General features: G+C 35.2%; 1 protein-coding gene across 10 annotated transcripts in view; it reads left to right on the top strand.

The window, feature by feature from the left end:
• COL24A1 (collagen type XXIV alpha 1 chain) overlaps positions 1–25,605 on the top strand; it is a 308,048-nt gene that overhangs the window by 233,656 nt on the left and 48,787 nt on the right. For all 10 annotated transcript variants that reach the window (XM_081056177.1, XM_081056184.1, XM_081056178.1 and 7 more), the window contains 5 exons: positions 38–91; positions 6,579–6,632; positions 6,743–6,796; positions 12,761–12,814; positions 14,000–14,107. In XM_081056177.1, coding sequence (XP_080912303.1) covers positions 38–91; positions 6,579–6,632; positions 6,743–6,796; positions 12,761–12,814; positions 14,000–14,107 — 324 coding nt within the window. The remainder of the gene's footprint in view (positions 1–37; positions 92–6,578; positions 6,633–6,742; positions 6,797–12,760; positions 12,815–13,999; positions 14,108–25,605) is intronic.

The raw sequence follows: 25,605 nt of genomic DNA on the forward strand, positions 1-25,605 counted from the left end.
CTGTGAAATTGATTGTTTTTACATGTGGTCTCTGTAGGGCCCAAGGGGGGAACAAGGCGAGAGAGGAGAGCCCGGAGCAGAGGGATATAAGGTAATCACTACAAATTTCACAATTGCTTCTAAGTTCAAATAGGGTTCCCTGTGGTTCTGCTCAGTTTCAAATGAAAATAAGCATCAGTAAGATAATTACTAGTAGTGTCTTATATTTTTGATCATGGAAGAAGTCTAGCTCTTTGTACTTTCTGTTCCTTCTTTCTAGAATCATCTTTGTCTCCTCTTATTGCTGCTATTTTCTCATCCTCAAATCTTAGCTGAAATGTTACCTTCCTGACAGGCTTTCTCTAACTACCCTTTTTATCCATCACTTTATCTCATATTCCTCGATTTCCTTCATGACATTTAATGCTATCTATAGTCTTACCACTTTTTTTTACACATTTGTGTTTGGTGGTTGTTTATTGTCTATCTTCCCGCACCAAAATGATAATAAGACTCTTGCCTGTCTTTTTCATCAATGTATGCCCAATTTTTAGAACACAAAGTTCCTGGTATATAGCAGGAATTCAGTAAAGAATTGTCAGATGGATGGATGAATGTCATTATGTTCTCAAGCTTTATGCCAATTCTTACCCTCTTCCATTCTTAGAAGGATTTTATGAGAACAACTTCATCAGCCAAAATTAGACTATGTAGAATTTATTCCGTGTCATTTTTTATTAGCAGTTGCGTTGAAGATGTTCTGTATCCTGCCTTATATCTTTGCCCTTTCTGTTTATGTCAGTTGCTAAAAAAGAAATCTGCTAACTCTCTCCTTATACTTCTTGTCTTATTTCTTTGCTCACAGTGTTCTCTGCCTGCTCACAATATTATATAATCTTTAGTTACATAAATTCTATCTATCTTTTATAATCTAGTTCAAACTCCCTTTCTCCTGGACTACTCTAACATCGATATTTCTCTCTTCTGTGAGTCTATATTTATTGTTTACCGAAGTTATTCAACACAAATATTTTATCATCTTCTGTTGCTAATTATTTTGCTAATTATTTTACGTGCAAATATTTTAGCTCCCCAATTTTGAATATTACTTCTTTCTTTCTTGTATAATGTCTTCTTCTAAGCCCTATAAATAATAGTATATGATATGTGCATAAACATAATTTCATTGTTAATGATGAATTGATGGGCTATTTCACCCAACATACCCCCTCTTTCATGTAAAATTTCTGTGATCATGTCTAAAATGAAAACTTACATGGCCAGATTCAATGGATAACTAGTAGGTAGATAACTATCATTAATAAACTGATTATGTCAAGCCTGAAAACTGAAAGATCAACTTACTTTTTTTTTAACTTTTACTTTTTAAAACTCTCTTTGAAACAAATGTTCAAGGTAGTTCTATATGTTTGTGAAATTGTTGTGATGACCATCTTCTGTTTCCAATTTACATGACATTTGTATCTACAAGTGTTTCCTAATCTAAGGAATCCAGATTTACTTGAAATTGGCTTTTCTTTGGGTTGAGAAGTGAACCCACTGCTTTCAGCATAATTTGAAAAGCTTCTTAAACTTCCTTTGCTTTTTCTGTGCGTGACTTTTCTACACATTCTCAGGAAAATCAGATTCTTACAATACATATCTTCCTTTGGTTTCTAACAACTACAAAACATTAGGTAGTTAAATCAGCATATTTACTGGCAAACGGTTAACTATTCTATTGAAAGAAGAAAAGTCTCTTCACCCGACCAGCAGAAGAAAGACCCTTCCCCATTATTCTGGATAGTCATACATTCTTCAGAAATTCTTCATCAGAGTTTGATCCCCATCTTTCTTTCTGTCTTACTCTATCCTGTGTCCTTAGGCGTTAGGGGTCATTTTACCATTTGTCGATGGTTCTATTCCAAACACCCATCTTGTGCCAGATAATCACACTAATATTATTGCTTAGAAATATCAAAGTCAAGAATATCCGCACTTGTTTCCTGCCAGGCTTTCCCAAGCACAGATTTAATTCACATAGGGAAATTATGCTTTATTTAGAGTTGGATTACTCTGTTATAACCTCAGGTTATATTTTTAAATGCTTGTTTTTCTATATGGATGCTGTATATGCTATCATTTCATTCTAGTAAACTCATGGTTAGCATTATTACCCAGCTTCTCTTTATTATGCTAAAATACACATAATACAAATTTACCACTTTAATCATTTTAAAGTGTACAATTCCAAGATATGTAGTACATTTACAATATTGTGCAGCCATCACACACTACCTAGTTCCAGAACATTTTCGTCACCCCAAAAAGGGAGCCCCATATTCATCAAGCAGTCACTCTCCATTTCCTCCAGCCTCTGACAACCACTACTCTGCTTTCTGTCTGTACTGATTTATCTATTCCGGATATTTCATGTAAATGGAATCATATAGACATTTGTGTCCGGTTTCTTTCACTTAACATAACGTTTTGAAATTTTACCCATGTTGTAGAAAATATCAGTACTTCATTCCTTTTTATAGCTGAGTAATTGCCAACCTTTTTAAAAGTAGTTTTACATTCACATACATTCTTAAAATTCTGGTGAACTCATAATTATCGTGCTGGGGGAAAAATGGAGTGGATAATGTAAATTTTGCTTCTACTTGGCTGTGACCAATTGGAATTTTTTTTTTAATCCTTCTCACCATTCCTTGTTCTTTTTCCCTCTTGAAGAAACTGAAAATTATCATAGTCTCGTGTCTTACTCATTATCACCAATAATTACTTACTAGGCATCATTATACATGGTACATTTTATGTGTTACATATAATAAAACCTCTGGCCATTCAGCATATATGAGTGTCTGCCATAGGCCAGGAATAAAGCTGGGTGCCACTGGATACCCCAGACACAGTCTGTACCTCCATACACGTCACGTATTGAAGACATACAGAATAAGAACGTTTCATCAGTATATAAACAAATACAGTAAATTAAAGCTGTCATCCAGGAAACTATACATCACGTAGGTCAAGATAAATTAATTTGAGGCTTGAGAGAGTCACAGTACATGGTGGGAATAAGCATATTATACTGCCAACATTTACTTTTTAAAGGTATGAGCAGAAACACACAGACACCCAAGATTAAGTCAGGCTAAACGTGTGTGAGACAAAGCCCCAGAAATATATTGAATAAATTACATTCTACCTCAAACTCCTTTTCACTTTGGTTTGGCCAAGGCCATAGAATTTTTTGCACACAATAAAATAACAATAACTAAATCTTCACTTGGCCTTCACTCCTTCGCATTAGACATATACATCCAAATAGCTATTGGACATCATCACAGTTATGCCCCAAACCATAGGATCACCATCCTCACCAAATCTGATTCTCTTCTTTTAATGTCCTCAAGACAGTAAATACCACCAGGCATCAAGATAGCCAAACCATAGGATCACCATCCTCACCAAATCTGATTCTCTTCTTTTAATGTCCTCAAGACAGTAAATACCACCAGGCATCAAGATAGCCAAACAAGTAAACGAATTATCCCTCTCGCTCTCCTTTCTCTTCTCTCTCCTCTCCTTTTTCTCTTTTTCTCCTCTATCTTATCATCTTTTAAATTCGATCAGCCACTTCTTTTGATCTTTTACATATCTCTGGAATCTAGCCACTTAGCTATACTTTAGGTTAGGCTTTGATCATTTTTGCGTGAATTGTTTTAATAGTTTTCTCACTAGACTCCTTATCCACAGTCATAGCCCTCTTAAATCCATTCTCCACTTAACATGTTCTGTCAAATGAATTTCCATTCATTCCCCCTGCTATTCCCTCTGACAGAATGTCTGCCTTTCACTTTACTGCCTGGAACACTCATCCTTCAAGATTCAGCTTATTATCACTTTCCTTATGAAGTCCTGTGCAAGCTCTCCTCAGTCGTCCAACTGATCCCACAACTGATATCAACAGGCAAAATGAATCACTTTCCATAACCTTGCCTGCATAACTTTATAATATTTGCTACAACATATTTAATTTTTAGCACTACAGATGGAAAAAAAACGGTCTTTATCAGTATTTATTGGAATAGAAAGGATCAGGAGAATTATAGTGAAACTCCTAGAAAGCAAGCTTGTTTTTAGTGAGATTTGTATCTAGATTTTACAAATCCAAAAGCACAGTTGGCTATTCCATGATCATTCTAAAAAGGTCTCTGTAAAACTACAGACAAGAGTGGTGGCAAAGCCATAAACTGGCCATTTTAGTTTTGAGTTTTGTACTTTGCTCATATGCTCACTTTCACTTCACTTTGTAACTCCAGCTTTCACCAATCACTTCTGTCCTGAGTCCTGTTTAATAAGTGACCTATAATAGTATTCATTTATACCAACCTCCCTCTTGATTGACTTGATTCTGTTATTTGCTGACTCTGCTCATGTTTTGCTGGTAAGGGTCACGTGTAGTAATGGTTTTCTCTTTACTTAAGGCCATGTGCTATAGAAAGCTTTCCAAACTAGACTTTCTCTCTTGCCACTGTTTACTCCCTTAAACAGCATTCATTTCCTTTATCAGGAAGTTGAGTCTTAAAACCATAAACATTTGCCTCACAGAATGCAAACAAGAAGGCTTCAATTGATCTTTCTGTAAGAATAAATATTGTTAGTCTATGTATGCAATCCCCTCTTCCCTAGCCCAGAAACATAGATGGTCCTGATAACTGTCTTCCCTATGACATTCTTTCTCTAATAAACAGAGAGTATGAATAAAGGAATCTGAAGTGAAGAGAACAATAGGGAAGGGGATAAAAAAGGTTACATGCAGAATTTTTCATGCTTAACTCTCACCTGAGATGGCCCTGGGTTGTTGTTAGTTTCTGTTTACACACTTGAAAAGGGAAATGTGGTAGGTCAGCATTCCTTCTTAGGAGAGCTAGGATGATGACAGATTGCTGAATGTTAGAGTCACTTGATATGTCTTGGCATTATATACAGTAACAACTCCAAGTCTTCCACCCAGTAAATCTATCCAAACGTCTATAAACTTAGTTTGTAAAAATGGAGACCATAGGTTGAAAAAAGAAATTTTTTCTCAAACTCTATTCCTTTTGTAGACACAAAAATATCCAGCCTGAGAGAAAGCTTATAAGAGCTTATTTGAGCCAAACTGACAACAAATGCCAGGAAGCAAAATCTCAATGGATAGAAAAAATGCTCCACAAAATGGTGGTTTGCAGTTTATTTTGTACATAGAATCAAAGATGGAGGATTACATGAAATTCATTGGTGGAAGATTAAGGGGGTGGTAGAAATCAAAGTGGGGAAATCTCTGGGATTGGATAAAAGTAAATTGGAGAGACAGATACTCCTTTTACATAGGTGAGCACAGGATAGTTAACAGTTTGCTTTTTACAGCACATGGAGATGGTAATCAGGGGACAAGAATAATAATGAGGGATTCTGTAGTTTCCTGCTCTAGTGGGGGATGGAGGGATTACTGACATTCCAAGGGCATGTTAACCTAGATGCAAAAAGAAAGTAGACAGGCTCACTCAGGGTAAAGATTGACTGTTGTCGAGGAAGCTACAGATTTAAGATGTGACTTCCTGCCATGGCCCACCTTAGTTAGGAATTTTTATGTCCACATCACCCTAGGTGGTTATTTTCAGTCTCCTGAGCTTGTCAGGTTTAACATGTGGCCCCTTTTCTGTCCACACTTTGGTTATTTACTATATTGGTTTCCTGAGCCTGCCATAACAACTTACCACAAACTGAGTAGCTTAAAACAACATAAATTTGTTTTCTCACAGTTCTAGAGACCAGTAATCGGAAATCAAGATGTCAGCAGGGCCCTGCTTCCTTCCTAGGCTCTAGAATAGAATCCTTCCGTACTTTTCCCAGTTTCTGGTAGCTGAGAATAATTTTTGTGGCTATATCACTCCAGTCTCTATGTCTGTTTTCACATGCTTACTCTACATGTCTGTTTCCACATGTCTGTTTTCACTGTCCTTCATTGTTTGTGCATGTCTGTCTCTGTGTCTCTTATAAAGAATTGTCAGTGGATTTAGGCCCACATGGATAATCCAGGTTAATCTCCTTTTAAGATCCTTAATGATATCTGCAAAGACCCTTTTACCAAATAAGATCACATTCACAAATTCTGGGGATTAGGCCATACCGTGTTTCCCCAAAAATAAGACCTAGCCAGACAATCAGCTCTAATGCATCCTTTGGAGCAAAAATTAATATAAGACTGGGTTTTTGCTCCAAAAGACGCATTAGAGATGATTGTCCGGCAAGGTCTTATTTTCAGGGAAACATAGTAGACATCTTCTGGCAGGCCACCGTTTAATTCATTCCATAAATCTACGTGGAAAAACAAAACAAAACTAAACAAAACTCTGCACTCTTTCTTAATCACCATAATATCCAGTGGCTATTATGTTCTATATTATTGTCAAGAGAGAATCATAATCACTATCATTTTGAAATTGAATTTTAAAACACTTTTCTACCATTTTAAGTAATACTACCCTATTTTCTAAGTCATATGTCTCTAATTACTCTAATAATATAATCTGTTCTATTCCTAGGGTCATGTGGGTATACCAGGACCAAGAGGCGCCACTGGACAACAAGGGCCTCCAGTATGTTTTAAAAGCATTCTTTGTAATTCTAGCATTTAAAAAAATTAATACTAATACATTGTATTTGGTCTCTGCTTCATATGTGATTTCTGTTTTTGTTCCCACTATAGGGCGAGCCAGGTAACCAGGGCGAACAAGGACTAAAAGGAGAGAAAGGATCTGAAGTAAGTTGAAATAGTTTAAGGCAATTTGAAATGTATTGGCTTGAAAAAGCAGTAGCACAAGGAGTTGCTCTTCATTGCAATTTATATGATCATTCATCCTTTCAGAGCAAGGATCACTATAGGCTTCTAAACACGGTATCTGTCAGTAATTGTGTTGAAACATGATTATTGATTATTTTATGTGAGTTGACTACCACCCAAATTCCCCTTTACCCGCAGCCTACTCTGACTTTGTGAAAACTGCCTAAGGTTGTCCCAAACTAATTGTCTCCTTGGGGTTTCAAGTAGAAATACCAACAAGCCTTAGAATTAGCACTGCAGAGTGAAAACACATCAATCACACTTATTTAGTTGTTGTAATAAGGTACGGACAGAAATAGCTTGTGTGACACAATCTCATGATTGGTTTAAAATATTTTTTTTTTCCGTAAGAAATCAATTATTTGTTATGAAACAAACTAAAAATCTGTTGGCTGACTGAATTTAATCATCTCTTTCCCTGTATACTGATAGATGTTGTCTCAACTTTATGTAACAACTGGCTTTGTAATTTGTACCATCAGTTCTTTGCTGCCCTGCTTTTCATGGCATTCTGATTTTAAATTCTTAAGAAAATATACTGTATTTTAATAATAAATTAGGTGAGAATAGATAAAAAGTGATGAGTTTGAGACCATGTTTCTCCTAATTTGTTAAGCATTCTTCACCCATAATTGTGTTTCCCATTTGTGGGAACAGGTAATAAATTGGGTTGAATCTGATATTACTCACCTGGAGGTAACTCACCTGGAAGCCATTATGAGTAGTCTTGGCATCTATCTAGTGACTCCCTGTCAGGTTCTTTAATAAATAAGAACTTAAAAATAATAAATAAAAGTATCCCATTGAAGGCAAGTCTTAACAAAAAAAAAAAATACAGAGAAAAAAGGCTGTTGTCTCATTCGCTATAGAATTTTTAATATCCACATTAAGAAAAGTAGAGGAAAAACATCCAGCCTAAGAGAAAGCTTATAAGAGCTTATTTGAGCCAAACTGACAACAAATGCCAGGAAGCAAAATCTCAATGGATAGAAAAAATGCTCCACAAAATGGTGGTTTGCCGTTTATTTCATACATAGAATCAAAGATGGAGGATTACATGAAATTCATTGGTGGAAGATTAAGGGGATCTTCCTTAGAAATCAAAGTGGGGAAATCTCTGGGATTGGATAAAAGTAAATTGGAGAGACAGATACTCCTTTTACATAGGTGAGCACAGGATAGTTAACAGTTTGCTTTTTACAGTGCATGGAGATGGTAATCGGGACAAGAATAATAATGAGGGATTCTGTAGTTTCCTGCTCTGGTGGGGGATGGGGGGATTACTGACAAAACTATGATCCTACAACACTGCTACTGCTTTTATGTATATTACTTATATTTGCAGCTTGTGCCCAAAGATGCAAATGTTTCCCCAACATTTGACTGTGAAATTTCTAATCTTTTACAATTAGTACTTTCATATTCTCAATGTTTTCTCTTTCCTTTTTGACATATCTCAGGAAGAAGAAATGTTTTGATGTTTATTAGTTAAAATTATGTTAATGAAAATCAAATATTCTTACTAGACAACTGAATCTCCAGCCTACATTGTCAGTTTTTCCTGGTTATCAGAGGTGAAAGGTGCTGAGGAGCCATGGTTTAAACTCTGACTCATCCAGGGGGACTAGTTCTTTTCCTACTTTAGTCAAGGCTTGCTTGCTGTCCAAGGTTATGTTAAAAAGCCTCTTAGAATTTAAAATAGTAATAATTGCTACAAGGATAATCATTGACTAAGTATTACTCACTGAGGGACACCTTCATTGGCCAGATGGATCCTGTCCAATTGCTGTCATCTTGTTTTTGCAAAGCTTTAAATGTTTTTTAGATTTGGAAATGGCCCTTTAAAATCATGTGGACAGCTAATCATTTTTCAGATGAAGAAATTTAAGGCCCAGAGAGATTATGAGTTTCCTAAAATCACAGAACTAGTTAGCGACAGAACCGACACTAGAAACTTAGTTTCCTGACTCTCATTATTATATAAAAGACTTATTACTTTGAAACCTGATTAGTTTTACTTAACCAACTAATTCATTCGTTGGGCCCTCAGACATGAGAATGTGGGCAACTATAAAGAAAAAGTTAGAGCAAGTCAAAACCAACTGCAGAACCACTACATTTTTTGAAACTTATGTAACATAGATGTAGTGAACTGTCTTATAATGGCTTTCAAAGACTTAGACTCAAGCCAAAATTTTATTTTCTTCCTAAAACAAAATTCCAGATTTTAGGAAATTGACATTTCTTGGTTTTAAAAAAGAGAGAGAGAGCGGGTATAATTCTGCCTAACTCTCTAAATCTATGTTTACATTTTAACGCTATCCTCTCTAACAAAGTTAGAACTAGTAAAATATTGAAATAACAATCCTTCAGCTTCATTTAAATAATAAAAAAAAAAAAAACGAGGATTTGAACTGTTGTGGCATATTTGAAAATGTTCATTAACCAAAGAATCAGACTCCCTTCTCCAGTAGTCTATGAGCTGGTACAATCCCAATGAACAGAAAGCTGTTTTAAATGGATCTGATTTCAAATGGACCATTCTTTTTTCCAAAGCTAGCCAGAATAAAAGAGAAAGCACCATTTTTCATACACTCTGAAGACTATATATAAAATTAATTTGCCTTTCCTATTACATGAACAGAAAAGTCTGTTGATTTATGAGGTACTTATATTTAAATAAAATAATGTGAGTAAGTTAAGTTTTGAAAGTAGAATACTTGTAGTTTTATTATATTTGAATTGTGGGGATTGGTTGCAGTGACTTTTTTTTTTCCTATTTATGATACCAACTCAATCATCTGCTAACACCTTATATGACAACATATTTTCTTTGTCTTTGGCCCAGTCTGTAATTTCTAACTAAATAGACCTCTACGTAGGATTAATGTTTAGTAATGTTTGGCTATTAATTTAGTTATAACATTCAAACTTTTTGAAATGCACAAATTCAAAAAAGTACCAATGTTCTACACTTTGTTGATCTTTATGTATTTAAATCCTCCATTTTAAGACTGTTTTTTTCTAAATGGCTTACTTCCTTTTAGTTAAGATGTCAATAATTATAAGAAAATTGTTCCTTAATTGAACATAAAAAACAGTAGAGATTATAGTTTTGTTATTTGTTAAACACTTTGAGTGTTCAATGGATAGTTTTTGTCACAATTGTTCTCCTCCAACTAGCAAAATACACTTTAAAAATAATTGTCATAGTCACACTTTTCCTTTAGTCTTATTCTATTGGGAGCCACTTCCTGTTTTCCACTCAAGTCTGAATAACATTCCAGTTGTCATGATGATGGACCCATAAATGTAGATTTTAGTGCACAATATTTGACTTTTCTGAAATAATCCCCAACAAATGTAATTAACTGTGATGATTTATGAATCTAGTTTTATTTTGTTATTTGAATGTTTGGATTAAAGCATTCACATACATATGTAGCATATCTGAACCTTAAACCATAAATTTAGGTATACTAAAAGTATAACTTTGCTTATGTTCTTTATAATGGAACACTACATCTGTCCTGAATGCCCATCCTACCTGGTGGTAGAAACCTAATTGGTGGAAATTGTCAGTTAAGAACCTTTGACTCCATCCACTCAAATATCTTGCATTTGATTTAGAGTTTTCCCCATTCCCTCTCTCGTTAAGTTTGCAGTTACATTCTGGGTGGCAATGGTAGGGAAGGGGATTGGGAGGTGAGTTTGGTTTTCAGTCATCATGTATTCATACTAACATCCACTGAAATTTACAGCACCTTTTTGGCCCCCAGTTGCCATCATCCCCCCCACCATTTACCTTGGCATCTACTTCGACTCTCCTGACAGAAGTTCTTTGATCCACATTGGCATGTACCGCTACTTTCTCATCTCAGATATAGTCTCCTTAGGCTTCTTAGGGCTATATGCTTCTGTTCTTGGCCACATGGAAATAATTCTGCTGCTCCCCACACCATGCTGAGTGCTTGCAGGATTCAGATTTTCTGAAGCTCATTGACCTAGACCTCTCACACAGAAATTTCTACTCTGTTGCTGACACTCAGTGCAGCTTATGTGTACTTCTCAATAGGGACATTAGTCTCTCTAGCCGTCACCTCTGTACCCAAATCCCCAAGCTTGTCTGAGAGTATTATTGTTTCTACCCACCCCAAGTCTTGATGGCAGGGTAGAGTAAAGGGTTCTTCTCAAAGATAACCTGGCAATATTAAACAGTCATGCTTCTCTACTGCTTTTCTTCTGACCTTTCTCCAATTTGAAGATCTTTATAGCTTCTTAGGTAGGAAAATTTTTCTTTTACATTAATATAATTTTTCTAAATCTGTTCTTTATGGCATAGATTTAATGAATTGGATCCTTTATAACTTTGGATTTTGATAATCAAAGATAGACTTTTAATATTTGAAAGCTTTTATATTTAAAAAATATAATCTGAAAGTACTATATTCTTAAACTATTACTCACTATGATTTTCAGAGGACTGTTTTGAAATTCATAAGCTAAGGAAAAGTCTATTTTGAAAATCAAAAATCTAGAACAGATATTACTACCTTACATTAAAAAATATTATGAAGAAAAAACCACACTGTTAGCATAGTTGAATATTATCATGACTCATATACTATTTAATTAGTACTATTTAAGATACCTAAAATCAGAATTTGTTTCAATATTTAAAAGTCTTTACTTATTTTACTTCTTTTGAAAGATATATAATATTATAGGGATCATATGTTCCAGAAATTTTATATACGTCAATTAAACCAATTGCAACTACACTGTCCCATTTTCTGGTTTCTTTACCTTTAGAAAGACCACATTAGCAACTTTTTAAGACAAGTAAAATAGTTTTCAAAGTTGGAAATAGAACCCTTGACCCGTATATCACCCCATTATCAAATTCTAACAAAGTTGGATTTTCACCTCTTATATAAAAAGCCCTTTCTCTCTGTGACTATAACAGATATACTATTTCCTCTTAAAATGTTTAAGCTTATTTTCAGAAGATGTAATATCCTATGAAATTATTTTGTTATTGTTGTCAAATTGAATATTTGGCAGAATTTATCTTCAGATTTGAATAGCTTAGCATCCCATTTTGGTGGAATTTATCCTGTTTGTGAGAACTTTTGATAACTTCTGAGAAATGTGTCTGGTAATGACAATATGCTTCTTCTTTTTCTTCCTCCTCCTCCTTCTTTTTCTCCTCCTCCTCCTCCTCCTAACTAGGTCACCTTTTTCCACATTTTCCTTTTTAAAATAATTCTAGGCTATCATCAGAATAATGGCATGATATGCAAGGGTAAAGTTCCTAACTATCCTGGCAGAGCAGTGACTGCTGAATCAATTATGATTTAAAACATCTCACACATGGAAAAACAGACAGTTCCGTGGGAAATGTTCTTCTCCATGCATCCAGATAGCACATTTTAAGTTTGTTGGGTCATGTCTGTCGCTACACTATAAGTGCCTCGTGATCAAGAACTGTGACTTTGCATTCCCAGCACATAACAAACTCCCTGATACATAATACTCAATAAATGTGTGCTGAATTAATTAAGGAAGCACTTAGCCATTTTCAGTAGAAAACAAAGGTCCTGCCTGAAAGAGGGGACTTAATAAATAATCTATTCAGCTTCCTCTTAGAATTCTTAAATTCTTAAATCATAGAATTTGGAGCTCACTGGAAATTCATGGATTATCTGATCAAATTCTCTCGGTTTCATTTGAAGAAAATGAGTCACAGGAAAGTTAAATGTCAATGTCAATGAGCCACACATAATAAGAGTACTTCTGTAGCATCCAGTCTCAGGCTTTTATATGCCTTCAATTTAATTAAGTTTATTACAATCAATTGACAACGCTGCTTTACCTTTTTAGGGTCCTAACGGGAAAAACGGAGCTCCTGGTCCTTCAGGGAAACCTGGGATTCCTGTAAGTAAAAAGCCCTTTTCATCTTTCTTGCTTTTCTGAATAGAATTGGCAACTTTAGCAAGCAGAAAAGATTGGGGCCAATTATGACAAGTGTTGGATAAATCAGATTGTCCTCAAAAAAAATTTAAGCCCATGCTGGAACACAGAGGGAACAAAATATGATCATTAGCTCAAAACCAAGCTTAATGTTTAAATGTAAGTCTCTGCCATTGAAGGATGATATTTTCCAGTGTTATGGAGCCCTGTTTGTGGACTCATGCTACTCTCTCTGATGGTGAACCACTGAAAAACACAGAGCTTGGAATCATGACTAAATGATTGGTGACAGAGGTCAGAGATCTCCAGGCATGAATAAAAAGACATGAGCTGTATTTTAATTGAAAGATTCGATGTCTCATGTTCCTGGTAAATAGAATGGAAAGTCTTACAAAAAAGTTTTGTAACCTGTTCATCATAGAACAAAAATAATTTTATCTTTGCCATCAGTTTCCTTCTCTGGCCAGGCAAATATGTATCGATTGGCTTATTAGCAAAAACTGCCTGCTCATCTCCACTAGCCAAGGGCTGATGCCTGCTTTGGGAGGCCTGTGTTGGTTCACAGAAAGTAGAAAAAAGGAACATAAATTATAATGCATTCATATGAAATTCCTACAGATAAAATCTAGTTGTCCAAGATAGAAACAAAATGTTTAGACCTTTACTCAGTCATGTAATTATCTAATTCAAAGTGGCAACAAAAAGAGCCATGATTTTGTTCCTTTGGAAAAATAATGTAATATGAGGTTTTGTAAATGGTGAATGACAACCTGTATCCTAAGCTGACAGGTGCATATAGCTGTTCTTTTCTCTACAGCTGGATAAAGAATGAGCACAATGAGAAATACCGGAGAATTACACTAAAGCTGAAAAGGTCATTCAGTAAATTGCTGATTAGTTTGACATTTTTGTTTAGGGAACTTTTAAGACAGTCACCTGCCTGATCTGTTGAATCCAAAGAGTAAACCATTAAAGAACCCAGGAAACAGAAAATTTATCCTTGGACAGAGTATTAAAAATGTAAACATTCCTCCCCATAAATATACAGGTATTTGTCATTTAATCAACTGTTACAGCAACTCTCTATAATCCAATAATTTATAATCCAATAATTTTTAATTACCAATGCAATAATTTTTAATTACCAAGGGACCTCCAGGCCTACCTGGGCCAAAAGGCATGCAAGGATACAATGGAGCAGATGGCATTTCAGGAAACCCTGGAAAAGGTGGCCTACCAGGAAAACAGGGACTTCCTGTAAGTAGACTGAATACCAATTTGCTTTTTATTCTTTATGCATAAGTGTCTCCTTGCTAGACTATAGATATTTTGGCTATCTTTCTTAGCTTTAACATTGGCTCAAATTAAGCCAATCATTCCTTTAATAGCTATTTTGGAATTGTGTTTATGATTTCTAGGAAGTGTCAATGAGTATATTATCTTGGCTATTTTATATCTAATAACCCATATTTTTAATAATTTATGCCACTTTTACACATATAAGAGCTTATAAATAAGGATCATAAAGAAGCAAAATATTAGGTGCTACACATCCTGGCTATGTTTTGAGCTTATCAAATGTCTTAAGCCACCTTTGGAACATTTAAGCCTTGGCAGTAATTTAGTTACTCTATCAGAGGCTAACTAAAAATAAATGACACACTCAAGTGGGGCAATTGAAGAGGGTTCAGTAACCTTACAAAGATGTGCGCAAGGCTAAGGGAAACCAAGAAGAGATGCTGAAAGATGCAAAGACTTGCAACAATGGGGAAACATTACAAGCCCTGGGCCTGAGAGGCAACTGGGAATGGGACAAGTATCAAATTACAGAGAAAGTACTTATTGCTATATGAGGGAGTTATTTAGTAGGAGTTGAGACTTTCATTAAAAGGATTCAGCCAATCCACCGCAACCCAGCAAATAGAGAGCCAGCAGAATAAAGACTCCAACGTCTTCCTCCTGTTTTCATATCCCCTGCCAGTATGTCTCATTAGCCAAACTCAACCAAATAAGGGTGATAACAGGACCAGCCTGCCCTGATGGGAAGGACTATTTTTATCACTGACATTGTTGAGAATTACCAGTGTATAATGATGAAAAAAAATCTTGTATTATTATTTTAAAAATATATTACCTGCCAATGCCCTCCTTTAAAGCCTGCACCAAGAGTGGGTTCCTTCCCATCCACTTCCCCTTGGTATGTCAGTGACCAGTAGCTAGAGGGTAAAGGAGCCTGCTGGGTCAGGTTCAGGAAGGCAGAGATTAGACCTAGAAAGGCAAACAGAAGACATCCAGCCAGCTGCATTGAAGTTCTCATATGTACATGGTCTGGATCAGTGGTCTATGCCAGGTGTCAGCAAGCTACCTATATGTAACTCTATTGATTTATTTAATATATTGCTATCAGTAGCTTTCTTCTAATGAAACAAATACTTATGTGTGCTCTCATGTCTTTTTTTTTTTAGTTTCAGGTGTACAAAGCAATGTAATAGTTAGACATGTATACCCCTCACAAAGTGATAACCCCCCTCTCCATGGGCAGAGGACATGAAGAGACATTTTTCTAAAGAAGACATACAGATGGCCAACAGACATATGAAAAAATGCTCAACCTCACTAATCATTAGAGAAATGAGTGTAAAAACCACAGTGAGATACCATCTCATGTCCTTTTGGTTCTATAAACTACTCTTCACCTTCATCATTTTTTGATATTGCCTTGATTTTTTTCCCTTTTTTTTTTTGCAAAACCACAGAAATCCTTTAGTCTTTTATTATTATTATTATTATTATTATTATTATTAGATTTACTGAGGTGAAATTGGTTAATAAAATTGTATAGGTTTCAAGTATTGCACAGTGTATTCACCACCCAAAGTCAAATTTCCTTCCATCACATATATTTGACTCTCTTTACCCTCCCGCCCTCCCTGCTTACCCTCTGCGTCTATGAGTTTTTGTTTGTTTGTTTGTCTTGCTCATTTGTTGCTTTCAGTTTTATATCCCACATATGAGTGAAATCATATGGTTCTCAACTTTTTCTGTCTGACATTTCACTTAGCATGATAATCTTAATATCCATCCACATTGTCACAAATGGCAGTATTTCATCTTTTCTTAGGGATGAGTAAAATTCCATTGTATATATGTGCCACATCTTCTTTATCTAATATCTATCGAAGGACACTTTAGTTGTTTCCATGTCTTGGTCAACATGTATAATGCTGCAGTGAACATAGCGGTACATATATCTTTACAGATAAATGTTTTCCAATTTTTTGGGTAGATACCCAGAAGAAGAATTGCTGGGTCATATGTAAGTCTATTCTCAATTATTTTGAGGAACCTCCAAACGATTTTCCATAGTGGCTGTACCAATGTACATTCCCACCAGCAGTGTATAAGGGTTCCTTTGTCTCCACAACCTCTCCAACACTTGCTATTACTTGTGTCAATAGTAGCCATTCTAACAGGTGTGAGATGGTATTTCATTGTGGTTTTGATTTGACTTAGTTTTTATGCGTTTACTTTTTCTTTTTATTGTTTTTGTATTTTTAAGAGAGTAGTAAACTTAATTAAGCTGTTTGTTCACTATTACTTTCAGTATTTCTTGTAGGATCTCCTATGTTTCTTTCTATTATTATTTGAGTTCTCTCTCCAAAAAGGTATTGTGAGGTATTGTAGGTATTGTGAGGCAAAACTTCTGAGGACTCATATGCCTACAGATATGTTTGTTACCCTCTCACATTTACAAGACACATTCAGCACTGTACTTGAAGTTCTAGTCAATGTAGTAAGGTTTTAGTTCATGTAATAAAAAGAAATAAGAGCCACCCAGACTGGCATGGAAGAAATAAAACTGTCTTTATTCACAGACAACATGATTATCTATGTAGAAAATTCTTCAGAATCTACCAAAAAAAAAAAAACCTAGTAATTAAATTTAGCAACGTTACAGTATGCAAGACTAATATAAAAAAATAAATTGTATTTCTAAATACTAACAATGAACAATTGAACAATCAGAAATTCTCATTTAAAAACCAGTACTTACAATAGTGTCAAACTGGGATAATCTGACTTTCCCTCCACCCCCAAAATGTGCCAACCTGTATGCTGAAAACTATAAAATATTGCTGACAGAAATTAAAGAAGACCTAAATAAGTGGTGTATGTGCTATGTTACTGGATCAGAAAACTCAGTACTATGAAGATTGTCCTATACATTGTCCTATACATTGACAGTATCTTAAAACATTAAATATATAACTATCACATGACTCAACCAATCCACTCCTAGTCAAAAGAAATGAAAACGTATATCCACACAAAAACTTGCACATGAATATTCTTTACAGCTTTCTTTGTAATAGCCTCAAAGTGGAAGCGACCCAAATCCACCAAAAGATAAATGACTAAACAAGAGAGTACAATGAAATACTAGTCTGCAATAAAAACAGTGAGCTACTGATACATGCTACCACATGAATCAATCTCAACATAGATATGCTGAGTTTAAAAAAAAAGACAAAAATGGGCATATACTGTATGATTCTACTTATATAAAATTCTAGAAATTGCAAACTAATCTGTAGTGACAGAAAGCAAATTAGTGATTGCCTGGAGATGGGAGTTGAAGTGGGGAGGTGTGGGAAGAACGGCTTACAAAGGGACAGGAGAACACTTTTGGGGGTGGTGAATATGTTATCATGATTGTGATAATGATTTCACAGGTGTATTATTTATGCCAATTTACTTTATGTCAATTATACCTTACATAATTTACAATTATGTAAAGTGGTTTCATATGAGGAAAGAGGGAGAGAGAGATGATACTGAGTGATAAGTAAAAGTTAGTAAATTAAGAATGATAATAGTGGTGGTTAAAACAACAAAGAACATGCTAGACAGAGGCACAGCATAGACAAAGCTAGGAAGAGCATCGTGTATTTGAAGAACCTGAATGAGACTAGTTGGGGCTAAAGTTCAGTGAGCAAGGTGTGGAGTGACAGAGTTTGATGCTTTTGAGGCATACATGGGCCACATTATGACGGATACTGAAGGACATAGTAAGGATATTGCACATTATCTAAAAACAGTAAAAACCCACTGAAGTTTAAGCTTAGGAGGGACAGTATCCAATGTTACATTTTTAAAGGATTCTCTCTGGTTCCAATATGAAAAATAGATTGGAAGGTGAAAAGTTTGGATGCAGGAGACTAATATTGCAGTATTCCAGGCTACATATGTTCATGGTTCAGACTAGTGAACTGGAAATGGAAAGAAGCGGATGGATTTAGGTGCTATTTAAGAGTTAGCTATAACAGGCCTCAATATTTGATTATGGGAGGGAAGGGAAGGAGAGAGATCAAGGATAACTTCCAAATTTCTAACTAATGCAAGTTCCTAACTCAGTGCACTGTGGTACCCTTCATTAAAAAAGCAGACACCCAAATTTTATGGGCGAGATTATGACATTCAAGTGGAGATGTTAAATGAACAATTAGATATTCTAGACTAGAGCTCAGAGAGGAAGTCAAATACAAATGTGAGAGTCATCAGCATATAAAAATGCACTAATCAGACTCCTCTTAGGAAGTAGATGGAATACTCAACTGGAATTTTGAAGAGACTATTTAAAGAAATGTAGACAAGGTAAAGGCAGCCAATAAAGGATGTTGGGGTAACTTAGAGACTATTAACAGTAGGAAATGGTTACCACTCTTAGACCCGAAAGGTTAAAGGAAAGAAATAATGTTAAGTTGAGAGGTGGACTTGTTGGAAAAGGGGCTCCTCACAGGAGCTATAATTGAAAGTATGAAAGTAACCCAGCCACTGGCAGAATTCCAAAGCCAGGAGAAAATGGGAGAAATAAATATATTATCTCTCTCTCCTCCCAACTTTTGGGATCCTAGTGGTACATTCCATTGGCCAACCCCAACTAGTGATCAGAAGACAAGAGAAACAGGGTGATGCAGCCCATGAAGGTCAGATTCCCAGAACAAATGCCATGATAGAGAATGGGACAGTGAAGGGATTTGGGGAGCAAATGAAGAAAAAAACACAAATATCAGGTAAACAATAGAAAGAAGGTCCATAATCAAGCTGTGAGGAATTCTGTTATTTAAAAATCAGGTAAAGGGGGAAAAGGAGACTGTGAAGGAGACTGAGATGGAGTACTCATGATAGGAGAAAAAGAAAGTAATGTCATAGAAATATAAGAATATTTCACGGAGGAGAAAGTCATCAACTGTACCTAATAATTCTGAGAGATTGTGTTGGACATTTGTTTTATTAATTTTGTTTTTGCTATTTTGCCTACTCAGCATCTTAACCCCATTTTTATGTTGAGAAATTTTTGTTTAACTCTCTTTTTGAAATTTGGTGGGCAACCAGCTTCTATTACAGAAGTAAAATATTCCAGACTCTAACCTCCCACACCCTCCTCGAAACAAGGATGTAGGCCCATGATGTAAGCCTAATCATCAGTTTTATTCACCTGGGCCTTCAAATGGGGAGAAACAGGGACGTTGGAGATTCTAGCTTCATTTCCTAAGTTATTCTAGTTCTAATTGGGATAATTAAAAAAGTTATTCTAGTTCTAATTGGGAGTCACGTGTCACTTTACATATGGCTAATATAAAAAGCTCATTGAATTTTGTGATGAAAGGAATTGAAATGAATTAGAATAATGTCTAATATCTCTCAGGACCATGAAGTTGAATGGTGTCTGGTAATGCCATTAGTAAAAATTGGGTATTAAATCATAAATCATCATCTCCCACTTTTTCGTTTTTTGAACAAATGACTTAGAAAAATTTTACATGCATATTTAGAATAACAGAATGTCATAAGTATTGAAGTGTTTTGTATTCATCAAAATAAAAGCAAAATAACTTTTACTGGAGGAATTCCCTTTGTAACCTCAAGGTTTACACATGCTATTATTGGCATTTATGAATATGGAAATATTTTCTACAAATGTTGCTGCTCCCTGGACAATATTTGCTGTGAACGTAAAATGATAATGCTTTATAAGGAACTAGTCTACTCAATGAAATTGGGTAGCAATGGCTAAACTGGTTATATTGGAAAGTGAATTCTAACCTATTTGCTTCTAAAACCTACTATGTAATTAGAAAAACTACTTAAGAGAAAGTAATACAGTCTCTATAAATACTAGCAAATTCTCTGGAATATTTTCAGCAAAGGATAAGGACATCTTTCCCTTGGTCTTCTTTTTTTTTTTTTTTTAAATCATGGTACCATGGTGTTTTTGGCTTACGTTAAAAGATTGCTGGATTTTTCCACTGAGAAAAATATTTATTCTGGGATTTCTAGCATTATGCAATTGCCTGCCTGATTTTCCTAAACAATGTTCTTTGTTTTACTTTTTACTTGTTATTTATTTATTTTTTTTAATGTGGCCAAGGAGTTAAAGAATTCCTGGCATATTCATTCTGCAGTTTTCTCCAAGGTGACTATAACTGAAGGACACTATTGGAGAAGCTCACAATTGCCTGTGTGAATTTCCTTCTGCACAAATGAGTGTTTTGAGACTAGTCAACTTAGTACATCTGTTGTGAGTCTACATGCTGTTTTCACTGAGTTGGACTTCTGTACAAGCATAGTGCCTCAATCATTTATGAAAAAGGAAAACAACTTTTCCCTGCAAAGATCATAAATCCGTTTGTCATCAGAATGAAGACTTACCAGCTTTTTTATTTTTATTTTTTATTCCTGCAACTAATAAAATTGGTTATTGGGAAGGCAGAATGGAAACAAAACTAACAACTTGATTTAGGACAAATCAAGGCCTTTCTATTTTGGCTTTGCTGTTTGTCAGGTGAACACAGGCTTAAATGTTGTCAAAAATGAGGTGCTTGTCATAAAAGAACATTGAAAGTTTTGAGTTTTCCGCTTATGGATTGTGGCCAGTATAAGAAGGAAAAATACACTTCATCAGCCCACTCGTAATCCAAGCGTAGAGTAGCAGGACCACCATAGAAGCTTCTATTAGAAATACCAGCAGCCCTGCCACCTGTCTGGGCTATGGGGTCTCTAGTCTATGAGTTAGTCACACTACAGAAACTTCTGTTTCACAATATTTGGAAGAAAGAAACATATCTGCATTGGCCAGATCTACATTCAGCAAATCCTGTCAACTCTTGATTATTAAGAGGTTGATTATCCAGTTATGGCTTATCCTGATTACCACTGTCTCCTTCTTCCCCTCCCTGCGGTTAGTTTGGCCCATTTTCTGCTCATTAGGAACTCTTCCAGAGTTCAGATGAAATTCAGTCTATTTGGCTCCTTATTAGCAACAAAATGAAAGATTTGCAACAGGATTAACTTTCCTAATTGAATCTTCAATGATTCCCAATCCAATCAATTTCATACTCTTTGTGGAATGTCTGTTCCTTCATGATCTGACCACTGTTTACATATCCAGTCTTATACCCTTCTCCTCATGCACGCACATTCTGCATTTCAGTCTAATAACAGGTAACAATTAGTAAACATTTACTATGGGTCAGGCAGTATTCAAGATACTCAATATGTACTATTTAATCCTCACAAAAAAAAAAAAAAAAACACCACAAATTAGGTATACCTATTATCTCCAGTTTGCAGAAAAGGAAACTGGAACTCAGAGAGATGAGTAACTTGCCCAAGGTCATACAGATAACAAATAAATAGAGCCAGAATTCAAAATCAAGCAATCTAGATTCAGAGCCTATGTTCTTAACCACTATGCTATACTCCTTCAAGTATGTAAGCGTAATTACTTAGACATCCCACAAAGTCTGTATATTTCCATCACTTTCATGTCTTTATTTATACAATTTATTACCTCTGCCTGGAAAACTCTTCAATCTTTAACTTTAGGATGAACAACTTTTTGATCTTTCAGGACTAAACTGGACTGTTCCATCCTTTCAGGCGCTCTTCCTTGGACTCTGCAGTCAGAGTTCAGCACTCCAGCTCTGAACTAATGTATACTGCTTCCTTCAGAGCATGGATCACCTGGTTGCTAATTGTTTATCTTCATGTCTTTCTCCCCCAAGAGACTGTAAACTCCTATAGAATTGGGATTGTGTTTTATTCATCTTTGTATCCCTCGCATCTAGCACAATGTCAGGCCCATAGAACAAGCTCAAAAAATATTTAAGGAATGAATGTTCTTTACCTAATGACTATGATTTTGGGGGACCTGAAAAATTACGCTATGTTAGCTACGCTACTTAACATCTCAAACATCATCTATAAAATGAGTACAGGGATACCTAATTCATGTGTTTTTTATGAGAATCAAATGAGCTATTGATTGTGAAGTACACTGCATGAACTCACTGAGTTATCATCTTTTAATAATATTAAATATTGATGGTTAAGTTAGCATTCATTCATTCAACAGATATTTGCTTAGTGCTCAATATGAGCCAGAATGTAGGGAATATAACAGTGAACAAGATAGGCAAAGACCTGCCCTCAGGGAACATATATGGTATAGCAAGAAATTGCTGACATTTGACTATTTTTGACCCGCCCCCTGCCCCCAAAAATCACAATTTAATAGGGATCAACCAAATAATTGGGTAGTAGTCTATAAATAAACAAATCAGTTAATTGCAAATTGTGGTAAATTCTATGGACGAAATCAACCGAGTTTTGAGGTGGAGCATAATGGGAAACATTATAGATCATGTAGACCATGGAGGCCTCACTGAGAAGGTTCTGCTTCAGCTGAGGACTAAAGGTAAGACTGAGCCAGGACTGGAGAGAATGAGGGACGAACATGCCATAGGAAGGAACTAAAATGAAAAAAACAGCACAAGTTTGGCATAGTCACAGGATTATCACAGGATCAAATAAGACAGTGTGATGTAGATGTGTTATTTCTGACATAAAATATGCACATTTAGTTTTTCATAGTGGTGTGAGCTTAGACATGTCGAAGAGCCAAAGTATAGATCAAACATCCTCCTTCAGTCCCTGTTAGTCCTGTGATTATGGGTTGAGACCTGGGTAAAGGACATCTCATATGATACACTAATGTTGTCCAATATTAGAGTGGCATTTGCACTGTCCATAGTGCAAGATTGAGAAACTACCAGTCGTTCTAATGGAAGTGTGTAAATAACTTCTGTGACGTAATACAATGTTGAAACGCCTGTATTAGTTAAGGCTGAACAAGAGTTCGTTCTGTATACTCTTAGGAACAGACCTCAGTCAAGCAGACCTGTCTTCACTCCCTTAAGACTTGCCTCAACCCTGCTCTGAGTTCCATAAGCTTTAATATGTTTAGAGATTCAAGACTGAAGTTATCTCCTAACTTTAGTATACAAGTCATTCATAAATCATATTTCTAGCATTTGGCTATACTACGTATGATTGGCACTGTAGGAAAATTTATGAATGCTACATTATTTATGTATAACGTAGCCTTGCATATAATCACCTAGTAATTACTATCCCACATATTTTTAAATAGCCAGTTCTTTCCTAGGAGGGATATATTTAGTAAACCAAATAAAATGAGAAATTTCTACTTAAACAGAAGTGTTTTTAGTAGCTTGGAATAAGGGAAGCAAAGTATTACTTTTATAACTCATTGGTTTGCTAGCTTAACTAAAAATACAGTATACATGTTGCCTAATAATGTAAAAAAAAAACTTCAGGGCATCATAGTTATTTTTTGTACTATAGAAAGTAAATTAATTTTAAATACTAGATTTTCACACAGTAAATAGCTATACCAACATGAGGCTATGAACACAGAGGGAGCTTGGCAGTAGGGAAAGGAAAAAACTGTTTTCCTAGTAATTTTCAAGGGTAGTATTTTAAAGAAAAACATCAGCTAATTTGAAGTTCAAAGTAATTTTAAATGTATCATTCTACTGTTGAAAAAATCAATCAAATTAACATCAAAAATATCATTTCAAAAAAAATGTATCATTTCACTCAACATAAATTTTTCTTTGCTAATTCTCTTTAAAATGTGAATTTAACAATTTTTTTCTTACTCATTTCTTAATATATTTGTTTCAATCCTAATGAGAATGAGGAAGCTAAACCAGGGGACCTGGTGACTAACAAACATAGTGACATTCTGTTTGCTGTGTTTCACTATTACATACAAATCAGTCATCATTGTTTCAAAACCTTTCTCTGTGTCAGTCCTCTAAATGTGTGCCCGTAGCCCCATCTTCCTTCCCAGCTCTTTCCATTCACTTCCAAAATAAAGGCAGATTTGTACTTCAAGAATTTCTTTCTTTGCCCACAGGGAAGTCAAAGTAAAAGGCAACTCCATCCTCTTTCCTTAACTGACATCAGATTAAATAAAACAGTTCAACCACATTGCCTTTATAGTTTCTGATACACAGAAGTTACTCAATAAAAGTAACTCTTGTGGTTGATGCTGTTGTTGTTGTCATTACTGATCCAGCCTTAAGCAGCCATCAGCTTCAATCTTGTCAACACTGACGCTTTCCTGCAGAGTTCAAAGCCAATTTACATCTAGCAGGTAAAGAAGTTCTGGAGCTCCAATGCGCAACATAGTAATTATAGTCAACAGTACTCTATTATAAAATTCAAAGATGCTCAGAGACTAAATCTGAACTGTTCTCAACACAAAAAAGAAATAATAAATATGTAACATGATAAAGGTATTAGCTAGCATTACTGTAGTAATCATAGTACAATATGTAAATGTATCGAACCAAAGCATTGTACACATAAACTTACACAATATTGTAAGTCAATTATATCTCAATAAAAAAAAGTAAGCAGGCAGTCTGGCTCCCATCTGGGGATAATGGAAATCTCTAGCCATGAGACATCATATACTCTTATCATCCTATTAACTTTTTTAAGACTTGGATAAACTGTTGATTGGTTTCAGTATCTCTGAAAAAATTAATAATAATTGCTAGTATATTTTTTAAAAATTGCTCAAAATGACTTACCCTTTGCTGATGGGTTTTAGTCAAATCATTTTTAAGATAGTGAAAAAAAAAGGGCCTAGGGATTAACATCTGTTTCTCTTGAAAGCAATTACTCATCCATCTGTGTATTCATAATAAAAAAATGTTTGTTCTCTACTTGTATGAAACATTGTTTGGAACTTTGTACAGAACACTCTGCTACTGTCCTCATATTTCTCTCTAAGAAACCAACATGAACAATAAATGACTTGGAACAGAGTCATTGTGCTGTATTAAGTGTCTGATGGCACTGTAAATAAAATAAAGTTTCTAGTACACAGTTGATCCTGGGGACTAGTTTTATGGTCCTTATTATTCTCAGCTAAAAACACTTATGGACTTCAACAGTATCCGAATGTCCATTGTCCATGTATCACCCAAAAGACACATTTTTTTTCTGTTGGAGAATAAAGGTCTCAAAAATTGCCTAAAATTACAAATGAAATGAGATGAAGGGGTACTGTTTTAGAATTCTGGAATGTTGAGGTATCCTAAAATCATCTAGCATAATCTGTCATGTGACGTATGTCCTCTCCCTATGGCATCAATTATGTCCATAGTATATCTGGGGATAGGATACTCATGCCCTTGAGAGACAACCCAATATTTATACAGTATATAGTATATAGTGTGTATTATATAACATATAGATTCTTACACTGATCTACATTCTGTAACTTTTCACCTAGTTTAATTTTGGAGCTGCTTTGGTAGTCTAAGTCTGATTTTTTCCTTGCTTACACGCCCTTCCTTCCTTATTTTATTTAT

Source organism: Rhinolophus hipposideros (assembly GCF_964194185.1).
Source record: "Rhinolophus hipposideros genome assembly, chromosome: 8".
Taxonomy (NCBI): Eukaryota; Metazoa; Chordata; class Mammalia; order Chiroptera; family Rhinolophidae; genus Rhinolophus; species Rhinolophus hipposideros.